We start from the raw sequence: 19197 nt of genomic DNA on the forward strand, positions 1-19197 counted from the left end.
AGCAAGGGTTGCACTGCTGTGTGAGAGATGTGAATGGATTTTAAGTTTAATTACATGAGGCGAAGAGCACAATCGGGATAGGATTGTGTACAAAAGATAAACATACGCATGGAAGATACTGCCGTTCCGTTGAGCATCACTGGGCGTGTTGTGGGAAGCAGGGCGTGTATGGTTTCAGGGAGTCGGACATCGGTCCAGCAAGAAGCCACCTCCCCGGTTGTGACTACTTCACTCTTGCCAGGAGGAATGCCTCCTCCCAAACAAGAGCTGTGTATGGATTTTAAGCAAAGCCGATCAACGGCCATCCTGAATCTCCCCGAGTCAGTAATCTACTAAATCCAGTCAGAGCACGGGCAGATAAACTGCACCAGTGAAGCCGATTTGTGGAAACGACAGTGGTTTGTGGAGGTGCCACGTCGGGAGGAATGCTTTTATTCAGGGGTGTGGAGTGAAGTAAAGTAGTGCCCCTGTGCACAGGTATAGCAGTAGTGCCTGCTGAGGTGGTGAGGGATATACCTACTTTACTGGGTTTACTATTCACATTCTTATTTAAATACAATGTTGGAACAAAAAATACAGGATTAATTTAAATGTAAACAAACTTTCAAAAAAAGGCTTACGCTACTCGTGAATGGGATAACGATTTACACGTCTTTTATACTTTGTTTCATAAACACATGAGGACATAGTGCATATGGAACGTGTATAAAATGTAAGAAAGATACACGTGACAGATTCCATCTCATCACAAATAGTTAAATAATAGCACACAATGCCAATCGTGGCCATTAAAGAGAAAAACTTCACTTTGTAAAATGACAAATTACTCAAGCTATTTGGATAAACATTACTCTTTGGTTCTTTCGATAAAGTCACGTAGAAAATAAAATCAAATAATAATAGAATACGACGTTTCGGGTTGCAACACAAGCAACCATCATCAGGTAAGAATGAATGATAAAACACAGACGGAAACAACATACGCAGACAACATGCAGAGAGACACACACACAAAGACATACCGAACGAGACACACACCTAGATAAAACACAGACACGGCAACGGTCTCGCTCGGTGTGTCTTTGTGTGTGTCTCTCTGCATGTTGTCTGCCTGTGTTGTTTCCGTGTCTGTGTTTTATCATTCATTCTTACCTGATGATGGTTGCTTATGTTGCAACCGAAACGTCGCATTCTATTATTATTTGATTATATTTTCGACGTGACTTTACCAAAATAACCAAAGAGTAATTCCTGCAGTAACGAAAGCTTCGAATCTAGTTTGGATAAACATTGTTGATATTAGTAAATTATCCCACCTCCTTCTCAAGCCTGTACAGGGAGGTCACTGCAATGGCCGAGCAAGCCCACTGATTCACCACTCTCATTCGTGCCGCAAAAAAAGAATAGAAAAATCAACCTATGCTGCTTTGCATCATTTCAATCTGTACGGGCAAAATTTTAGTCGGTGCATATATGTTAATTTGAATGACTTGGATGACAAATGTAATTTGTTTTCAGCATGGGCCAGCATCCTTTTGATGTTTGACTGGTATAATTAACGAGCGTTTGGCTTGGAATTGTAGGAAATTGGAGAACCTGGAGAAAACCCACCACACACATGAGGGAGTATAACTCAGCACTTCCATCTTCTGGCCACACCTCACAGCCCAAATCTGCAAAACTGGCAGGTGTTGATGGCAACCCATCCAAGCACGATTCAGGATGAGGCACATTCAAGCTGAAGGAGCAGTATAAGGTAACTTGGTGCAATGGCCCACACATTTAAATACCTGTAACTGGTAAAGTGTTCATCCCATTCTGCCAGCCTGTCATGAATATATAATATATGTATTTAAACATAAAATTATCAATTATCGGACAACACCAAAGGACACTGAGAAGGCCAGGGATCCCAAATTTAGTGAGCGATGTTAAATTTGAAGGTGAGGAAATGCAATCAATGTCACACAGACGATGGAGAACATTGCTGCTGCTTCCCTCAGTAACCAGAATAGACTCTGGCATGGTAGCCGAATGGTTTATTGTGTTAGGTCATCAGAACGGAAAACAAAACAGATAGTCAGGCAGAGCACAGCTCATAAATCACATGCTAGAGAGCTCAGCTGCCAATTATTGGCCATCATACAGCCCTTGATAGGATAATGATAGGCACTGACAATAATAATCCTAATTAGTGTTTTATAACCTAATAGTTGCTTCGTTATCTTAATGGACAGGCTTGGCTTTCGGTCTGTTCCTGGGGTGCATCATCACCATCGCGATCCGGGTTAACAGTGCCTTCGCGTGCGTATAAATCACCTGAGGCTCATTCTGCTAGCTGGCAATTTTTGTCTGTCGGTGAAATATGACGGTAATTGGTGGCTATCAATGAACGCGTGGGTAGAAGCGTATGTTGGCGTATTGTGTAACTCAAGAGTGAATGTGCGTCTTGGAGGAAATTGCTGCCACTTTGGCGAATAGGTATTGTGTGCGTCTGTGTGAACAGGTGACTGATGACCTTTCATATTTAGCTTGAAACGGTGTTGCGCAGCATAAAATCAGGCACTGCCGCAGGATATGGCAACATCTTGACCAAGTTCCTGAAGCACCTAGGCCCAAAGGCTCATAACTTTCTACACGCAGATCATACAGAAGCAGAGGATGCCACGAGCATGGCGCCAGGCAAAGGTAATTGCCATCCCAAAGCCCGGCAAGGATCCAAACAGTGAGGCTAGCTACTGCCCAATTCCCTTGCTCTCCGTGTGTTTTAAGCTGCTGGAGCCCCTGATCCTGCAGCGAATCAGTTCGGAACTGAAGAACACTATCACAGTTGAGCAGGTAGGTTTCAGACAAGGATGCAGTACCTGTGACCAAGTACTTGCTCTGACAACATTAATCGAGAATGGGTACCAGGAAAACCTGAAAACTGGAACAGTTTTCCTTGACCTGATGGCAGCGTACAACACGGTCTGGCATGCAGGCCTGTTGTTGAAGCTATCCAGAGTGATGCTACGCTGGGTAGTAGAAATTATCAAACTTTTCCTCCACGATAGACCATTTTGAGTGCACATGGGAGACAAATGCAGCTCTTGGAGAAGACAAACGAATGGACTACCACACGGTTCAGTGCTATCTCCAAGCCTCTTCAACATCTACATCAACAATCTGCCAGTGACACAGTCACGCAAATTCATCTATGCCGATGATATTTGCCTTGGAACCCAAAGTCACCGAGGTAGAGATAGTAATAAAAAAGACATGGAGATGATGGCGGAGTACCTCAGTAGATTTTGACGACAACCAAGCGCAACCAAAACAGTCTCCAGTGTATTTCATCTGCATGAGGCGAAAGCAAACCAGGAACTCAACATCTACCTCAAGGGTCAGCATATCAAGCATGACCCGAATCCGGTTTACCTAAGCGTGACCTTGGACAGATCGCTGACGTACCACGAACACCTGAAGAAAACAGCAGCAAAACTCAGCACTCGGAACAATCTACTCAGTAAACTGGCTGGTACAAGTTGGGGCGCAAGTGCCCAGACACTCAAGACAACAGCGCTGGCTCTGTGTTATTCAACAGTGGAGTACTGTGCTTCAGTCTGGTCCAGATCGTCCCACTCCAAGCTAGTTGATGTGCAACTCAATACGTCGATGCGTACCATAACTGGAATGCTACGCCCAACTCCACTACCATGGCTGACAGTACTCAGCAACATCCCACCGCCACACCTCGACAGGAAGCAACAGCCAAGCTGTTGGCAAAGGTTCATGCCAATGACAATTTACCGATCCATACAGATATCTTGTCACACCCATCAGCACGCCTGTCTTCGAGATGCCCAGTCTGGTTGGATCCGCTGCCAGAGGACATGAAAGCTAATTCGGCATGGAGTGCTGAGTGGTCAACAGCTGATGTTGTGAACCGCTCCCCCATCTCCGAGCCGTCTCTCTGTCCCCCTGGCTTCGACCTTCCACGACGAAAGTGGACAAGGCTGAACCAATTCCGGACGGGACAAGGTCGCTGCGCGGTCAACCTCGTCCGATGGGGTCAGGCTACTGATCCAACCTGCAGCTGTGGAGCACCACAGACGATGTCACACATTGTGAACGACTGTCCACTGACATGTTTTGATGGTGGCCTATTTGTGCTTCACCGTGCTGAAGATGATGCTGTTTGTTAATCCCTGGACAAGTATCTGCATTGCTGCTGTGACCAAATTCAAGTTGATAGGTCTAATTCTCTCTGGTAGGCATGCAGCGACACATTGATCTCATTATTAAACATTGATTTTTACACTCACGATACATGCATCGAATTGCACATGCAATAATTGATAATGTGTAGTGGGTCCAACTGAGTCGCAGACGTTGTTCCTTTTAGAGGCAACACATTTATTTGTAACACCATAACACCATAACACAAAGGGGTAACTGCCCCTTTGCCAGACTACAGCGAGTTACTGCTATGAAGGTTCGATCCCTCACTCGGGTCTCCGACCACGTGGTTGGCTCGTAAGATGGAGAGCTTCAGCTTGAGACGTAGAGCTTCCCGCTTGTAGATGTTGAGCTTCCAGCTTGTAGAATGCAGCGACCCCGGTCCCTCTCAGGGACCCGCCTTATATCCCTCTCCGGTCGGGGCTGCTCCACCCTCGGCCCTGCCTGCCTTCCCAAACATTCTCGTTCCCTCTCGATCCTTCTCAAGAGTTCTCTCCGGACACGTGATCACCCCCGAGTCCCCCCACCTGGGGCCCCCTGTGTGGACTCTCCGGATCACGTGTCTATGGGGTCAACCAGAGTGCCATAGCCCGGGGCAACCCTGCCCCTGGGCTGACACTCACCCCCTCCCCCTCGGGGGAGCCCCCACCACACGCTGTGCGTGGTGCCCACACTATCCCAGTGCTCACCAAGCCCCGCTAGGGCTGGTACTACACACAGCCACCCACACGGTGCTGTCCACGCTAGGGCTGGTGTTACACACAGCCACCCACACGGTGATGTCCACGCTAGGGCTGGTGTTACACACAGCCACCCACACGGTGCTGTCCACGATGTAGGAACATCGAACGGCACGACCCTTCCGGGCTGGCATCATACAGTGACATCCCTGATGTCACTACAAATGTAAAATGTGTACAAATTATATGCAAGTTCTTTGATTATGGCATGAAAAGGCATTCATCCAGCAGTTAATAAATCATAGATGCTACTGATATTGTAAATGGGGTGAAGAATAATGTAAAAACAGCAGAAATAAACTGAGAAGCAATGCTCACGAGGTGCAAAAAACTTGTAAATATTTGTTTTATTTAAATCACAACCCCGAATCGCGATAATTAAATCAAATTGCTGGAAGGTGGGAGGGGGTCAACTGTTAGATGCCTCATCTCTACCTCCTATTTGGCTGCTATGCGTGTGTCCAGAATAAGCGAGGGGATCGTGTCTGCTCCTCATGTAAGTAATTTACTTCCACAATTACTGCTGAATTATTATAGCTGCAGACTGTAAACAATAAACAAGAACCTGACTGCTGTATATTAGCCACAGCCAATGGTAGAAGTTTTGTTTCTCATTGTTTAGTCACCACCACTTCACCCTACTATAGTTGCTGTCTCACCTTCCTCTTCCTAACTCCTTTCACTATGCAATCTTCCACAAGTAGTCGATGTTGTCACACACTATCCAGGGATTACTTTGCAGTTCTTCACTCCTTTCAGGTGCTTCCTCCTCATCAAAATAAAATCTATCTGGCTCTTCACCTCTCCACTCTGGTAGGTCACCCTCCTGCTTCTGGAAGCAGGTTTTCATCACTGCAAGATCATTTGCCTGGGCCATTCGAAGAATGTCCTCTCCTCCCGCATTCCTACTGCCATATCCGTATCCTCCATGGTTCCTTTCATATCCGTCCTTACCTCTTCCCACTCTTTCATTTAAGTCTGTGCTCATCACCACTGCTTCATCTACCGGTAAGCTCTGATACTCCTAGTCTAAGCTCTCTCAAAATTAATCCTTCTCTTGCCCACTGTAGCCCATCTGCGGGGCATATGCACACACCACATTTACAACCCCACTGTCCAGTACTAGTTTGACTATGATCAGTCTGTCATTCACTCTTCTGACTTCCACCACCTTCTTCTTAATCTCCTCACTCAGCACAACTCCAACTCCATTTTGCCTTGGTGTGGTTTCATTGTATAACAATTTAAAACCATAGCCAATTTATTTCACTTTGATGCTTTTCCATTTTGTTTCCTAGATGCATGCGATGTCGACTTTCCTTCTTTTCAAGGAGTCCACTAATTCCTGACCTTTTCTTGTCATTGTTCTAATATTCCATGTGGCCAACCTTATCTTCCTCTCGAACAACCTTCTGCTCTTCCCATTTTGTTTCTCCATCTTGATATGCGCAGACAACATACTACCACCGCCCGGGTCTACACTCATTGAGTCCCGAGATTCTTCGCACCCTCTGCCCACTTAAGGGCTGCGGGGGACTGAGGGCCATTTGTTTGCAAGGACTTTCCATGTTTTGGCTTTAGGGTTTTATGGCCGGTTGCCACCAGACACCAAGCCTCCTCCTTTTATCTTGGCTTGGGACAGGCAGAAACAAATTTCTGAGCGTAATTGGAGGTGTGTTGAAGAAAAGTGTTGTAAGTGTGGCACGCCGGAGATGGGTTAAACGAGCACTGTCCATGGTGCTAGTTGGGTGATTGTTGTGAATGGTACTTCCTTCGTTAGTGTTATTCGTATAATTTTTAGGGTGAGCACTGTCTGTGGTGCTGTTCAGGTGATCGCTCTGTACGCGAATATTTGCTCGTGCGCCCGTCTGCGTGCGCCGACACTCACCCAAGATTGCAAGCACTGTGCCGTCCTTGAGCACCTCCATGGAGCCCGACAGCACAAAGCAGAAGGCCTGCAGCGCGTCGCCCTGCCGGATGAGGTACTCGCCCGGCGCACAGAACGTCGTCTTCACGTTGAGCGAGAGCGAGCGCAGGCACCCACGGCTCGCCGCCTCAAACAGCGGCAGCTGTAGCATCTCCTTGTTGAGGTGCATCGTCACGTCGGCCCGCAGCTCATCCGGGAAGTCCTTCAAAAGCTGATCAAATAAAATCGTGAGTGCATTTGACATTCACCCCATTTTTACAGCACTGTTAGGAAGGAACAATGTTTTACATAGTCTGCAGTAGTTTCACAGTAGGAGGGAAAATTGGTATGTGTCATTCCAATTAAGAAATTTGCAGGCAATTTTTGCTAATTTTAACCATGAAGCCGGCACAAAAGACCCTACTCTTGCGAATAAAATCACTGGATCTTTAATACCCATTCTGAAGCAAGCGGCGAATGTTTTTGTACGGTTAATGCATCTGCAGTATTAACCAAATGTCCGGGGATTGAGGGGGCATCATAACAGGCAGCAGAACTCTTAAGATTAAAGCAATTTTGTACATTGTAGGACCTTCATCCAGCAGTGAATAGATAATTGATGATGAAGATATCGATTGAAAAAAGTGTACATATGTCACAAATTGTGCGTGTGAGAGTTTATTATTTTCGATTTTTTTGACGTATTCTCTATGAAATTAAATCACACGGCATCTGCAGCCACCAGAGGCGCTGCAATGCACCACGACGCAATAAAAATTAAACAACAAAAATGCCTCACAATCGATTGCCAAATAAAATCGGGAACTGGAATTTTGATAATTCGTGGAATTGCAAGAATAGCAACATTGTTAAAGCATTATATAACCAACCACTTTTTAGTACGTGGCGTGCCTTGGTGATCCCCTGCGGAGACCCGCGGAGCAATCGGAAACTAAAACAATCATCCGTGTGCAAACTTGCTCGGTGGCGGGTGTACTTACCCCATGTCCTGGTTTCACTGCGTATATTGCTACAACCACCTTTGATGTTATATTTTGAGCTGTTTAATGTCAGTTTTTTTACGGCAATAATAAAAGGGCACACTGCAAGCATATGCATAACAATGTACATGGATTGTACCGTGTCTGCCCTTTATTTTTGCTTGCCCCAAGGACGTCCTGTCTGCTATATATGTGTAAGGGATCTGCGAGCCACCCTCACGCACACGCTCCACGTAGACACGACATCTCCGCTCTCACAATAACACGCACCAATCACATGCGCGGGATGCGCTGGACGGGGGTCAGGGGTTAAAGGGCAGTGACGTCACCCGGACCAGGCGTGCCCGATGCGGATGTGTATTGGGAGCAAGGGCGGAGATGGAGGGGTTAAAAGAGGCTGTGGGACGTGTGTTCGGGGTTGGTCTTGGAACGAGTGTTGCTGTGCGTCGGAGAAATAAAAAAGTGCTTGAACCATTCTCCGACTCCTCTTCATCTGGTGGCAGCGGTGGGATGTCTCGCCTCAAACGACATAAGAACCCAAGGGGGGAGACACAGCAAGAAGACGCTCTAGGTGCCCACGACGAAATTTGCTCCGAAACGGAACCGACGAGTCCGGATTCGTCTCCCGGCTCATCGACGAGATCCGTGGCAGCTGCTCGTCCAGTGTAGCCACCTTCCTCCACCAACCCAGCGGTGCAGACACAGCGCCGCCGCCGCAGATCATCCTCGAGGGATCGGAGGATGGATCTGCTGCTGAAGGCAGTCACCGCGCTGCTTAGCCGGCTGGGTCCTGAGGTCGAACGAGCTGGGGGAACCTCAGCCGCACAACCTCCCCAGCGAGGAGACGGGGGCCACGGTCAGCCTTCCCGACCAGGCACTCCACAGCATCTCTCCGGGGATGGAGCAGCATCAGCGACGCCGCTGACCGTGCGTCCCGCGCGGGACATGGGAGAACACTCGAGTCTGTTCTCCTGAGATCCTCCGACAGCAGCGCCAACCGTGAGCAAGATTCAGCCGGAACACTCTGGTCTGTCCTCCCGAGATCCTCCGACAGCAGCGGCAACTGGGGGCGAGGTATCAGCCGGAACCTCAGCCAAGGCAGCCTGCAAAGGGAGGACCAGGATGTAACCGCCAGCTGAGTGCGATACAGAAGTTCGTGTCCAGATCGGGAGAATGGCGCTCTTTCGTCCGCCGGTTTGAGATGACCGCCCGGGCAATGAGGTGGACGGAGGAGCAAGCCCTGACGATGCTGCCCACTGTGTTGGACGACCCCATGCTGGCAGTATTTGACTGGATTCCGCCTGCTAAAAGAGCATCCCTGCAGGGTGTCTACAAGGAGATGGCGGACGTGTTTGACCCTCCGTCCGGGGCGTGCCAGAGGTTTAAAAACTGCCAGCGTGAAGCATCCGAATCGCTCCTGGTCTTCAGGACAGAACTGTTGACGCTGGCAGAAGTCGCATTCCCGCGGCTCAACGAGCCGGCCCTGGACTTGCTGGTAGTGGAGCGGCTCCTTACCATGGCACAGAAGGCGGGAGTGATTCTGCCGGTGGTGGAGGAGGAAGACCACACCTCACTATGGGTCGCATGCCATCTCTGCGCTTACGAGGAGATGGCGGGACCCGCGCGAGGTGTGGCACATGTCTCGTGGGATCGCGGTCACGTCAAGGGGCGGCAACGGCCTCCAACCAGACACGCGCCGCCGGCAAAGGAGGACGAGGGAGAGACGGTGGCGGCCCTGCGGCAGTACCCGAGGATCCAGCGGGAAGTGGAGCGCCGACCCCGGCGCTGGGCACCTCGCGAGCCAGGAGATCATCCTTGGTTCACCAACGACGTCTTCTGCCATCACTGCGGGCGGGAGGGACACATCGCCCGCGGATGCTGCAGCAGGACGAGTGCACCGGGGACGATCAGCCGGAATCGTCAGCCTCGGTCCACGGCCATTCCGACTCAGGCGAGTGCTGACACCTCGAACACCTGGCCAGAATCATACATGCCATGTTCACTCCATCACGCATCTCATTCCTCGGGGGCGGCAGCTAGGATTCCTGCTGACGGTCCGGGACCGTGGCCGGACACGGTTAATAAGTGGCGTCGGTTGGCCAGAAGGGTGGTGGCGGCCAAGGGGGGGATGTCCGTGTTGGTAGGCTCGGTGGCAGGGGTTAGCGTCCGCATGTTGGTCGACACGGGTGCGACGGCCAGCATCATATCCCTGCGTATCTTTGACTTATTACCGGAGGGACAGCGTTGTCTTGCGCCGGTTTTTGCGTAGACTTCAGGCGGCTGAACAAAGTTACCTTGGCGGACGGCTACCCGCTCCCGCGCATAGACGACTCATTAGATGCCCTCGCAGGAGCAAACATTTTCTTCACACTAGACCTTTTGCCGAATCCAGACCGAAAATGGCTTTCAGAAGGCCTCAAGGTCTCTTTCAATTCAACTGTTTGCCGATGGGTTTACAGACGGCTCCCGCCACTTTCCAGCGATTGATGGAGCTGGTGCTTGTGGGATTGCAGTAGGAGTTGTGCCTCATCTATCTCCATGATGTGATCATGTTCGCTCACACATTCGAGGAGCACTTAACCCGGTTGCGACAGGTGTTTTCGAAAATCCGGGACGCCCAGCTCAAGTTAAAACCCTCCAAGTGTCATTTCGTTCATGCGTCGGGGGTTGTGACAGATCCCGACAAAATGGCGTGCGTCTGTCATTGGCCAACACCCACGTCCGTGCCTGAAGTCCACAGATTAGTGGGGTTTGTTTCCTATTACCGCCGTTTCATCGTGAACTTTGCAACCATCGCTAAGCCCTTGCATGCACTCACAGCGAAGGGACAGTCGTTTCATTGGGGCCAGCCAGAGACCGACGCATCCTTGACACTGCGCCAGCGGTTGACAGAAGCGCCGCCCCTGGCATACCCCGATTTTTGGATTCCCTTCCTGCTGGACACGGACGCGAGCGATATGGGCATCGGGGCCATTCTCTCCCAGATTCAAGAGGGGAGAGAGATTGTCATTGCCTACGGAAGTCGCGTCTTGTCGCAGGCCGAACAGCGGTATTGCATCACGCGCCGCAAGCTGCTTGCCATCGTCCACTTTGTGCAGCAGTTTCGGCCCTACCTGTACGGCCGCGAATTCACTGTTCGGACAGATCATGCGGCATTGCAGTACTCGCTCCACATTTACCAAGTGACCGGTCAGATGGCCCGATGGTTGGAGCGGCTGCAGGAGTACACATATCGAGCGGTCCATCGGAAAGGAATCAGGCATGCGAACGCCGATGCTTTGTCCAGACTGGCAGCCCCCGTTAAGTGCGCTTGCTGCGACGGATGCGCGCGCTGTAGACCGCCGGCCGCGGCACAACCCGAGATCGTGGCACCGGTTTCTGCCAAGTTAGGGCTCACCCTGCAGGAATGGAGGAACCGGCAGCAGGCAGACATGTCTTTGGCACCGTTTCGCCGGCTGGCGGAGACGGCACACGCTGACGATCTCCTCACGTCAGTTTTTCCTCATCTGTTTTTCCTCATCTGGGAGGGTTTGTTGATGCGCTGGGACACGACCGTGAATCGTAAAGTTCTGGTGGTGCCCTCTTCCCTGCGGAGTCAGCTATGCTCCGATGTTCACATCCGACAGTTGCTCCATCTAGGTAGCCATAAGACCGAGGCTGCGCTACGCCTTCGCTATTTTTTGCCAGGCATGTCCGCCGATATCCGCCGTCGGGTAGCGGTGTGCACGGACTGTGCGCGCAAGAAGTCCCCGCCGGTCGTGCAAACCACTCCCCTGCAGTCCATTAAAGTTTCCCGGGTAAACGAGCTCGTGAGCCTCGATATCTTGGGCCCCTTCCCCGCCACCCCTCGAGGGTGTAGATACCTACTGGTGGGGATGGAGTACTTTACATGATGGCCCTTTGCCTGCCCGTTGCCCAACCAGATGGTGGCGTCAATAGCGGACGCCTTTGTAAATGGCTATCTTGCTGACAAGGGAGCCTCCGGAGCGGCTGCTGACGGACCAGGGCAGAAACTTTTCTTCCATACTGTTGCAGGAGGTGTGTGATATGCTGGGTGTCAAAAAGGTGCGGACGTCCCCTTACCACCCACAAACAGACAGGATGGTGGAATGCTTTAACCGCACCCTCTCGGGGATGCTGTGTCACTTGGTTAATGACCAGCAGACAAACTGGGATTTGCACATCCCTGGGGTTTTGACAGCCTATCGTTCGGCGCCGCATGCATCAATGGGATATTCACCATTTTTCTTGATGTATGGACGCGAGCCGAGCCCTCCAATTGAGGCACAGTTGCGCCCTGTCCCATCGCGTGCAGGAGATTGGCCAGCCACGTTCCGTTCGGAGCAAGCTACGAACGAGTGTTTGCGGGCTAAGCCTCTGGTCGCGGATCCCTTTGCAGTGGGTGACCTGGCTTGGCTGCACTGCCCGCAGGTACCATTGCGGACGTCAGCGAAGCTGCACCGGCCCTGGCAGGGCCCGGTCACAGTGCTGCAGGTATTGCGACCTCAGTGGGTTCGCATTCAGATGGGAAAGCGTAGGTGGTACGTTCACCCTTGAGGCTAAAACGCTGTCGCGGCCGAGCTGCCCCTACGAGCATCGTCACCTTCACCACCTTCGTCGTCAGTTCGGCCGGGTGGGAAGAGGTTGTCACACTCACGGCCTACTACGCGATCGACTGACAATGCAGACACTGTCCATCCTGCAGGACTACAGGTGACCGGAACGCCAGCACCGGACCCGTCGCCATCCGTGGCTGAAAACGCAGCCGCAGCAGAGGACTTGGCCACAGGACGGGGCTCCTTAACCCGCTCACGCTCACGCCACCTCGTCGCAGCTGTGTACACGAACATCCCTGCAACTCTATTGTATTCGGTCGAGGGATTGGATCGTGGGGGAAGTCGGCGACAGAGGCGGCACTCTTGTTAATAAGGAGACAGAGGGGGAATTGTGTTGTGTTACTTTTGCTTATTGCACTTTTTTTGTTATTGTTTGGATTGCATGTACCCAGCCGCAGTTGGCTTTAAACGGCCGAGGCATACATTTGTTGAGCCGAGGACGGCTTGATCTCAAGGAAGGGGGGGGTGGGTGATGTAAGGGATCTGCGAGCCACCCTCACGCACACGCACCACGCAGACACGACATCTCCGCTCTCACGATAACAGGCACCAATCACACGCGCGGGAATGCACTGGATGGGGTCAGGGGTTAAAGGGCAGTGACCAGGCGTGCCCGACGCGGATGTGTATTGGGACCGAGAGTAGAGATAGAGGCGTTTAAAGGGGCTGTGAGACGTGTGTTCGGGGTTGGTCTTGGAACGAGTGTTGCTGTGCATTGGAGAAATAAAGAAGGGCTTAAACCATTCTCCGACTCCTCTTCACATGTCCTAATTTTACTGCACATATTCTCATAACCACCTTTGATGTTGTTTCGAATTATGTAACGTAGGGTTTTTTTTGACCCACTGGAAATGTGCACTTTTAAAAATTACCATTGACCATAACTGTCTATATACCTCTCTACCGTGTTGAAACTTAAAGCGTTGCTTATATAGTAAGGGAAATATATATTTTTAAAGAAAATAAGTGTAAAAATAGCCATCCATCCGGAGCTTTGTTAAAACACATGCCTTGTGGCACCTCAATGGGGGATGGAAGAGCTCATTATTTGTGCTGCTCTTGTGCTGGAAATGTATTTGCAGTGACACTTTAAATATGATGAAGATTGTTATCGATCGATGTATGGGTAGTAATTCACTCTAACACGAGCAGATTATTTTCTCGCTGCTCAATTATTGCACGAGAACTAAAATAAGAAAGCACAAACCGCTCGAGTACAGCTTTGTATGCCAATCAGGTTTATTGTCAGCTGTGATCTATCCACTGCTAGATGAAGCCCTCTCCAAGCCGTCGCCATCTATAAAGCTCTTGTGATGAATCGATCACTTTTAGGTTCTACACATGAGATTATTTCATTGCTCCATCTCCGTGGTAGTCGTACGGTCAAGCGTGCTCCCTCTTTTGGCTACATAATTTCGATGAATTGATGCCATTGTTATGTTTCTAATGGCTGCTAGGAGCTGCTACAGTGACAAATGTTCTATAGTCCAGCTCCCGAAGTGGTTCGTTAGTGAAGGACGCTGAGTGGAAGCAAAATGATCAGACCTATGTTCTGTCCTGCATTGTCATGACCAACGACGTGCCATTGCTATAGATCCGGTGGGCAGTGGTGCGCTCTACTCCAGGTTTTCCAGAATGGAAATCCACACTGTCTACTGCGCAAACAGGTCTAGTGAAAGCTCAGCACCAGCCCTGCTGTATTAAACATTGTATCTGTGCAATCCTTACATCAATCCACTGCTAGATGAAGGCCATTTCACACCGTGTGGGTTATTTGAGCATATTACACCATGCTGGTATATACAGGTTGGTGAAGGCAGATGGCATAGATGTCGGAGCACAGTACAGTACAACAATATATTTTTCTGCACGGCTCTCAGTTGAGAACGTAGCACAGCAGCCGACGATACCTATCTTATGCACAATGATCGCCAATCCAAGAACTATCCAGACTTGGCTATGCTTCGCTTCCGTGATCTGGCAATGTCAGCGCTATTCTGGGAGGATTTGGTCACTATTACTCAAATGATCACCTTATGCTGTTCTATTATCCTCTAATTAATTGGTCACCTGCTCATGTCACGTACAATGACAAAACCTAAGGGTCTTGCCTATGTAAACCATGAACCACGTTGCGTTTACACATGTGAGGCAGAAAAAAACCCAGGATATATCATGGGGGAAATTAATATCTTACGATACCTGAAGAGGAAAGAACTACATGACTGTGCATTGTTTTGAGCCCAGTATTATCGCACAACTGACAGCAAGTGGGACTTTTAATGTTCTGTAAAGAATCACAAAGGATGATCGTCGAAAAACCAGAACCAGTGACAACTCTAGAACCACGGCATGTGTCCCCTTGGGCCTACCTGGTTTTCTGTGTGCAGTGTCCGGCGGAGGGTTTGCCCACCTCGTTGGTGTCAATGCCATTGTTGACGGACCACGTTGTCTGGAAGTACTCGAGCATGCGCTGCTTGAGTGGCTGGGGCAGGCGGTGGATGCGGATAAACTCCTTGAGGTCCTTGGTGCGCGTGAGGTATAGCGAGCGGCGCGAGTACATCCGCTGGATGATGGCCGTCACGTTCCCAAACACCACGGCGTGCATCAGCGCTGTGTGTGGGCGAATTTTGTTTTCAGCGGCGCCGGGTTTTTTGCAGTGGACAGGTTAGGGTAGGTAGAAGAGGACACACAACGGAGGTCCGGTGTGTCCTCGAAATACTAGGATCATTTAGGGGTTGGGTGCTCCTGAAAATATCGGTTTTAGTTGCAAAACTCGTTATTTCCATGGAGGTTAAATGTAGCTCATATACAGCTTTTAATGCGACACGTAGGCTTTCGCGATCAATATCACGTAAATTTACGCGATCTAAATCAAAAAGCTTATATTATGGATCACAGACTTACCCTGTATCATATGGTCTTTAATAGAAACACACCTTTATATAAAAATGTTGTCTATATTGGAAGATCTTTAAAAGAGTTATCATGGGCTCTTGTTACAGACAGAGCATATGCATTAAATGATGTAAACCTTAATTTGATTTTGCAAGCTGAACACAATAAGCGATTACAATGAATGCAACATGAAACAAATCAAGAACATTCATGAGATGGGCAGATGAAGGAGCAGCATGCCACACTCTACACAAGCCATCGACAACGTGAAAATCAACAGACTAACAATGAAGGTGTGTGCTTTCCTCGCAAGTAGCAAGCAGGGGGAAAACAAGATAAATTTAAATGTATATAGTGGCTAAATGCAATTACATGGGTGACGATTCAGATGGAGGGGAAGGTGGGCAAAGAGGCGGCAAAACCCAACACGTCCACTGCAGCATCTCTTTTTCTTCCACATGGCATCATCATTGCGCAACCGCCATCGCAACACATCTTCCTCCCCCGAGCAGCGAAAAAACCACCTGACTCATGAAACATACCAAAAGTCGAAGAATCTTAGTCACCAGCTGCGAAACTAAAGGACCCACCTCCAATGAGCATGGCGCAGATGGAGAAGATCTTTTCTGAGTCCGTGTTGGCCGAGACGTTGCCGAAGCCGACGCTGGTGATGCTGCTGAGCGTGAAGTAGAGAGAGGTGATGTAGGCACTGCGCAGGGGAGGGCCGCAGTGTGACACGCTGCTGTTGGCCGAGCCGGACGCCTCCAGCCGCTTGCGTAGCTGGTGCAGCCAGCCTGCCACAACGCACACACAAGCACACGGGTACCCTGTTTGTAGACTATGTAGACTATTGGGGCAAGCGCTGGCTGTTAGGATGAAGCACTTATTCAATGGGAAATGAGGCAGTGGTGAGGTCCTATGGCTGCCACCCCTCCAAGCACGGCGAATAGGGAGGGTTGTGCGGCTGAGCCCTGCACCACGAAATGTCCCCTTGGCAGCACCAAAGTTCACTCTGCTTAGTGGTACTGGATATATGACTGTTTTGGTGGCCTATATAATGGCTCCACAGGCCACCCCATCCACGAGGAACTGGAGCCAGGCCTGCACCTGTCCGTGGACCTGGACAGTCTGGGAATTGGCGTCTTGTGTTCGGGTGGCAGGAATTTATTTATACCGAGATCTGGTACAGATATTGTAAAAATCTTGACTTAAAGCTTTCGTGACTGCAGGAATTAATATTCTTTGGGTCTTTCGGTAAAGTCACGTAGATTGGTTCAAAGAAAATAACAAAAGACTACGACGTTTCGATCGCAACACAAGTGGTCATCATGTTATTTTCTTTTAACCTATCTACGTGACTTTACAGAAAGACCCAAAGAATACAAGTATTGTATTGAACTTTATTACAGTATTCTGCACGGTTATGATAGACCTGACGCAAATTGAAAAATGTCTAGGTTTGGTCTGTTGGAAAGGTGGCAACCCTACGTGACAAGCACTATGCCAGGCTGTCATGATGTTTATACCCCATATCACTTGCCACTGGTGATTGATATGTATGCATGTTGAACTTCTTTTGCACAATACGTATCCAACCGTGCTAATCGGAGGTACGGGGGGAAGAACAAACTGAACATAAAAAGCAGTTATAATAAACTCCTTACAAACTTTTTTTTAAAACAACGCTTTTATTCACAACTTCGTTGAACTCACTGTCGAGAAGTACGTCAATGATGCGGCACCTGCTCCCACATCAACGATGACTTGATTGAATTGGTTATTTTCTAAATGAATATTCAATGTACAACTTTTGTTTGTGTGGAGTGAGGGTGCCCGTAACTCGTTTACACGGAGCAGGCTCGCCTGAGACACGTGGCATCTGCTTCTTGGGCGAGGCGATACGAGATTTTAGGGACCGCGGCGTTTTTGAATACACAAATACAGTATAGATATAAATGTTAAGGCGTCCATACAAAATGTCAATTGCTTTAAAGTAGCGATTTAATTGATTAATTGATGGCGATTTTGATACAGACATGCATTGTCACCGGATCTGAGTACTGTGCAAAATTTGGAATTGATTGGACAACAGGAAGTAGACTACATTTTCATTACAAGATTTGACGACGACAAACACAGGAGTCAAGTTAAGTAAAACCGTTGAAAAAAGCAGTTCTATGAACTGATAGCCGTGGCTATGAATCAAATGCATAGGGTTCATAGCGCAGTGCACTAACAACCACTGCCACTGTTACATGCACATGTAAGGACAGTACGGGGTGATGTAGGGATAGTACGGCTCCCCGTGGCCCTGGTTACTAATTAACAGACAGGGTCAGGTTAGGTTAATGTGGGACCTAAGTGGTCGCTAATGATTGATGCGACAAGCCTTGACAGGGTCACGTGAGGTGAAGCACGTGACCTAACGGTCGTAAATTGTAATAAGGGCAGAGACAGACAGGGCCAGGTGCGGGTGAGAGAGGGTTCGGGAAAAGGGGCGTGGCCGGGTGAACCGGGGCTCTGGGCTGCTGTTGTGGGGGCACTTCCGTCGCCGTCGTCACCTTGGAGCGGGTCGTCTTCATCATCCTGGAGTGGGCACCTTCTAGTCTTGGAAGGCTAGAGTTATGTTGTCTCAGAATAGAGTTACCTAAGTTACCCAAGTGTATATAGTCACCCGCGGTTAATCGTTAAGCTATCAGTGAGTCGGCGGACGTTATTCATAATAAATATACATAACTGAACAAGACGGTGTCTCTGAGAGCTCCATTACACACGTAAACATACTAATATGATTTATTAATTGTATCTTTGTCAGAAGCTTAAAATATTTTTTTATATTGTTGAAAGCTTATCATCTTCATATTTTATTGCTGCTGCATTGTCTTCATGTTTAAAACATGAATACTACACAAACAGAAAAGAGTTCAACAAACAGTAGACAGACACATACCAAGCCATCTAATTCGGGACTGCAGTAATCTATTCCATAAATTACATGTGCACGAGTGTTTACGCATGCACACAGACCCACACAACAAATGTCTCCTATTTATTATAATTGTACTACTCTATTGTTTAAAAATGGTCAATAAACATTGTAATATACAAACTTGGTTTTCCTGTCGTCACTAATTAGATTTTGTATATATATACTAAATGAGTATCGATAATTAATGTGTTATTGTAATAATGCCCTTTATTACCCAGGAAAGCCTTATCGAGTCTCACCCTAACGAGCATTCGGCTTCATGTGCGAGGAAACCGGGGAGCCCGAAAGTATAACAATTCTGGAAATCGCCTGATGATTCTGGTCGTACTCTAATTTTAAATGCTGTGGGCTTCAACTGCTCAAATATTTTTTGTATGTTACCAGGTAATGCCCCCTGAGCTGTATAGCTCTTTTTCAGAAGCGACCTGGCCACGAATGATTGCTGAACGAAGTGGCTTATGATTCGGAAATGTATAGCAGCCAAATACTCTAAATGCATGTTTATAAATATGGAGGGGAAAAGCGGAGGATCCAAAGAAAATCCATGTGACCATGGATCGAACCCACAACCTCCTGTATACCAGGAAAGGGAGATAACATCTCGCCACCCCAGCAAAATGTTATCCAACACACACAACCGGTGTGCTAAAGTAGTAGCAGTCACGAAAGCTTTAAATAAAAATTTAGTAACCAATTGGAACGTTTTGCTCATTGACTAAACCTTACTAATTGGCTGTCAGGTGGAGGTGGTTTTACGACACATTTACATGTTACGTATGTGATCTAACCCAAATTACATTATCATGAATAATAATGACCGCAACAGCCT

General features: G+C 48.7%; 1 protein-coding gene across 6 annotated transcripts in view; it reads right to left on the bottom strand.

Annotated features, from left to right (window-relative positions):
* Window positions 1–19197, bottom strand: part of LOC116947137 (voltage-gated delayed rectifier potassium channel KCNH8-like) — a 186658-nt gene that overhangs the window by 41628 nt on the left and 125833 nt on the right. For all 6 annotated transcript variants that reach the window (XM_076070038.1, XM_076070034.1, XM_076070029.1 and 3 more), the window contains 3 exons: window positions 15970–16173; window positions 14895–15094; window positions 6847–7096 (listed from right to left, as the gene is read on the bottom strand). In XM_076070038.1, coding sequence (XP_075926153.1) covers window positions 6847–7096; window positions 14895–15094; window positions 15970–16173 — 654 coding nt within the window. The remainder of the gene's footprint in view (window positions 1–6846; window positions 7097–14894; window positions 15095–15969; window positions 16174–19197) is intronic.

The sequence above is a fragment of the Petromyzon marinus genome, chromosome 2 (genome assembly GCF_048934315.1).
Source record: "Petromyzon marinus isolate PM22_M1 ecotype Great Lakes invasive population chromosome 2, UKy_Petmar_22M1.pri1.0, whole genome shotgun sequence".
In the NCBI taxonomy this organism is placed as follows: domain Eukaryota; kingdom Metazoa; phylum Chordata; class Hyperoartia; order Petromyzontiformes; family Petromyzontidae; genus Petromyzon; species Petromyzon marinus.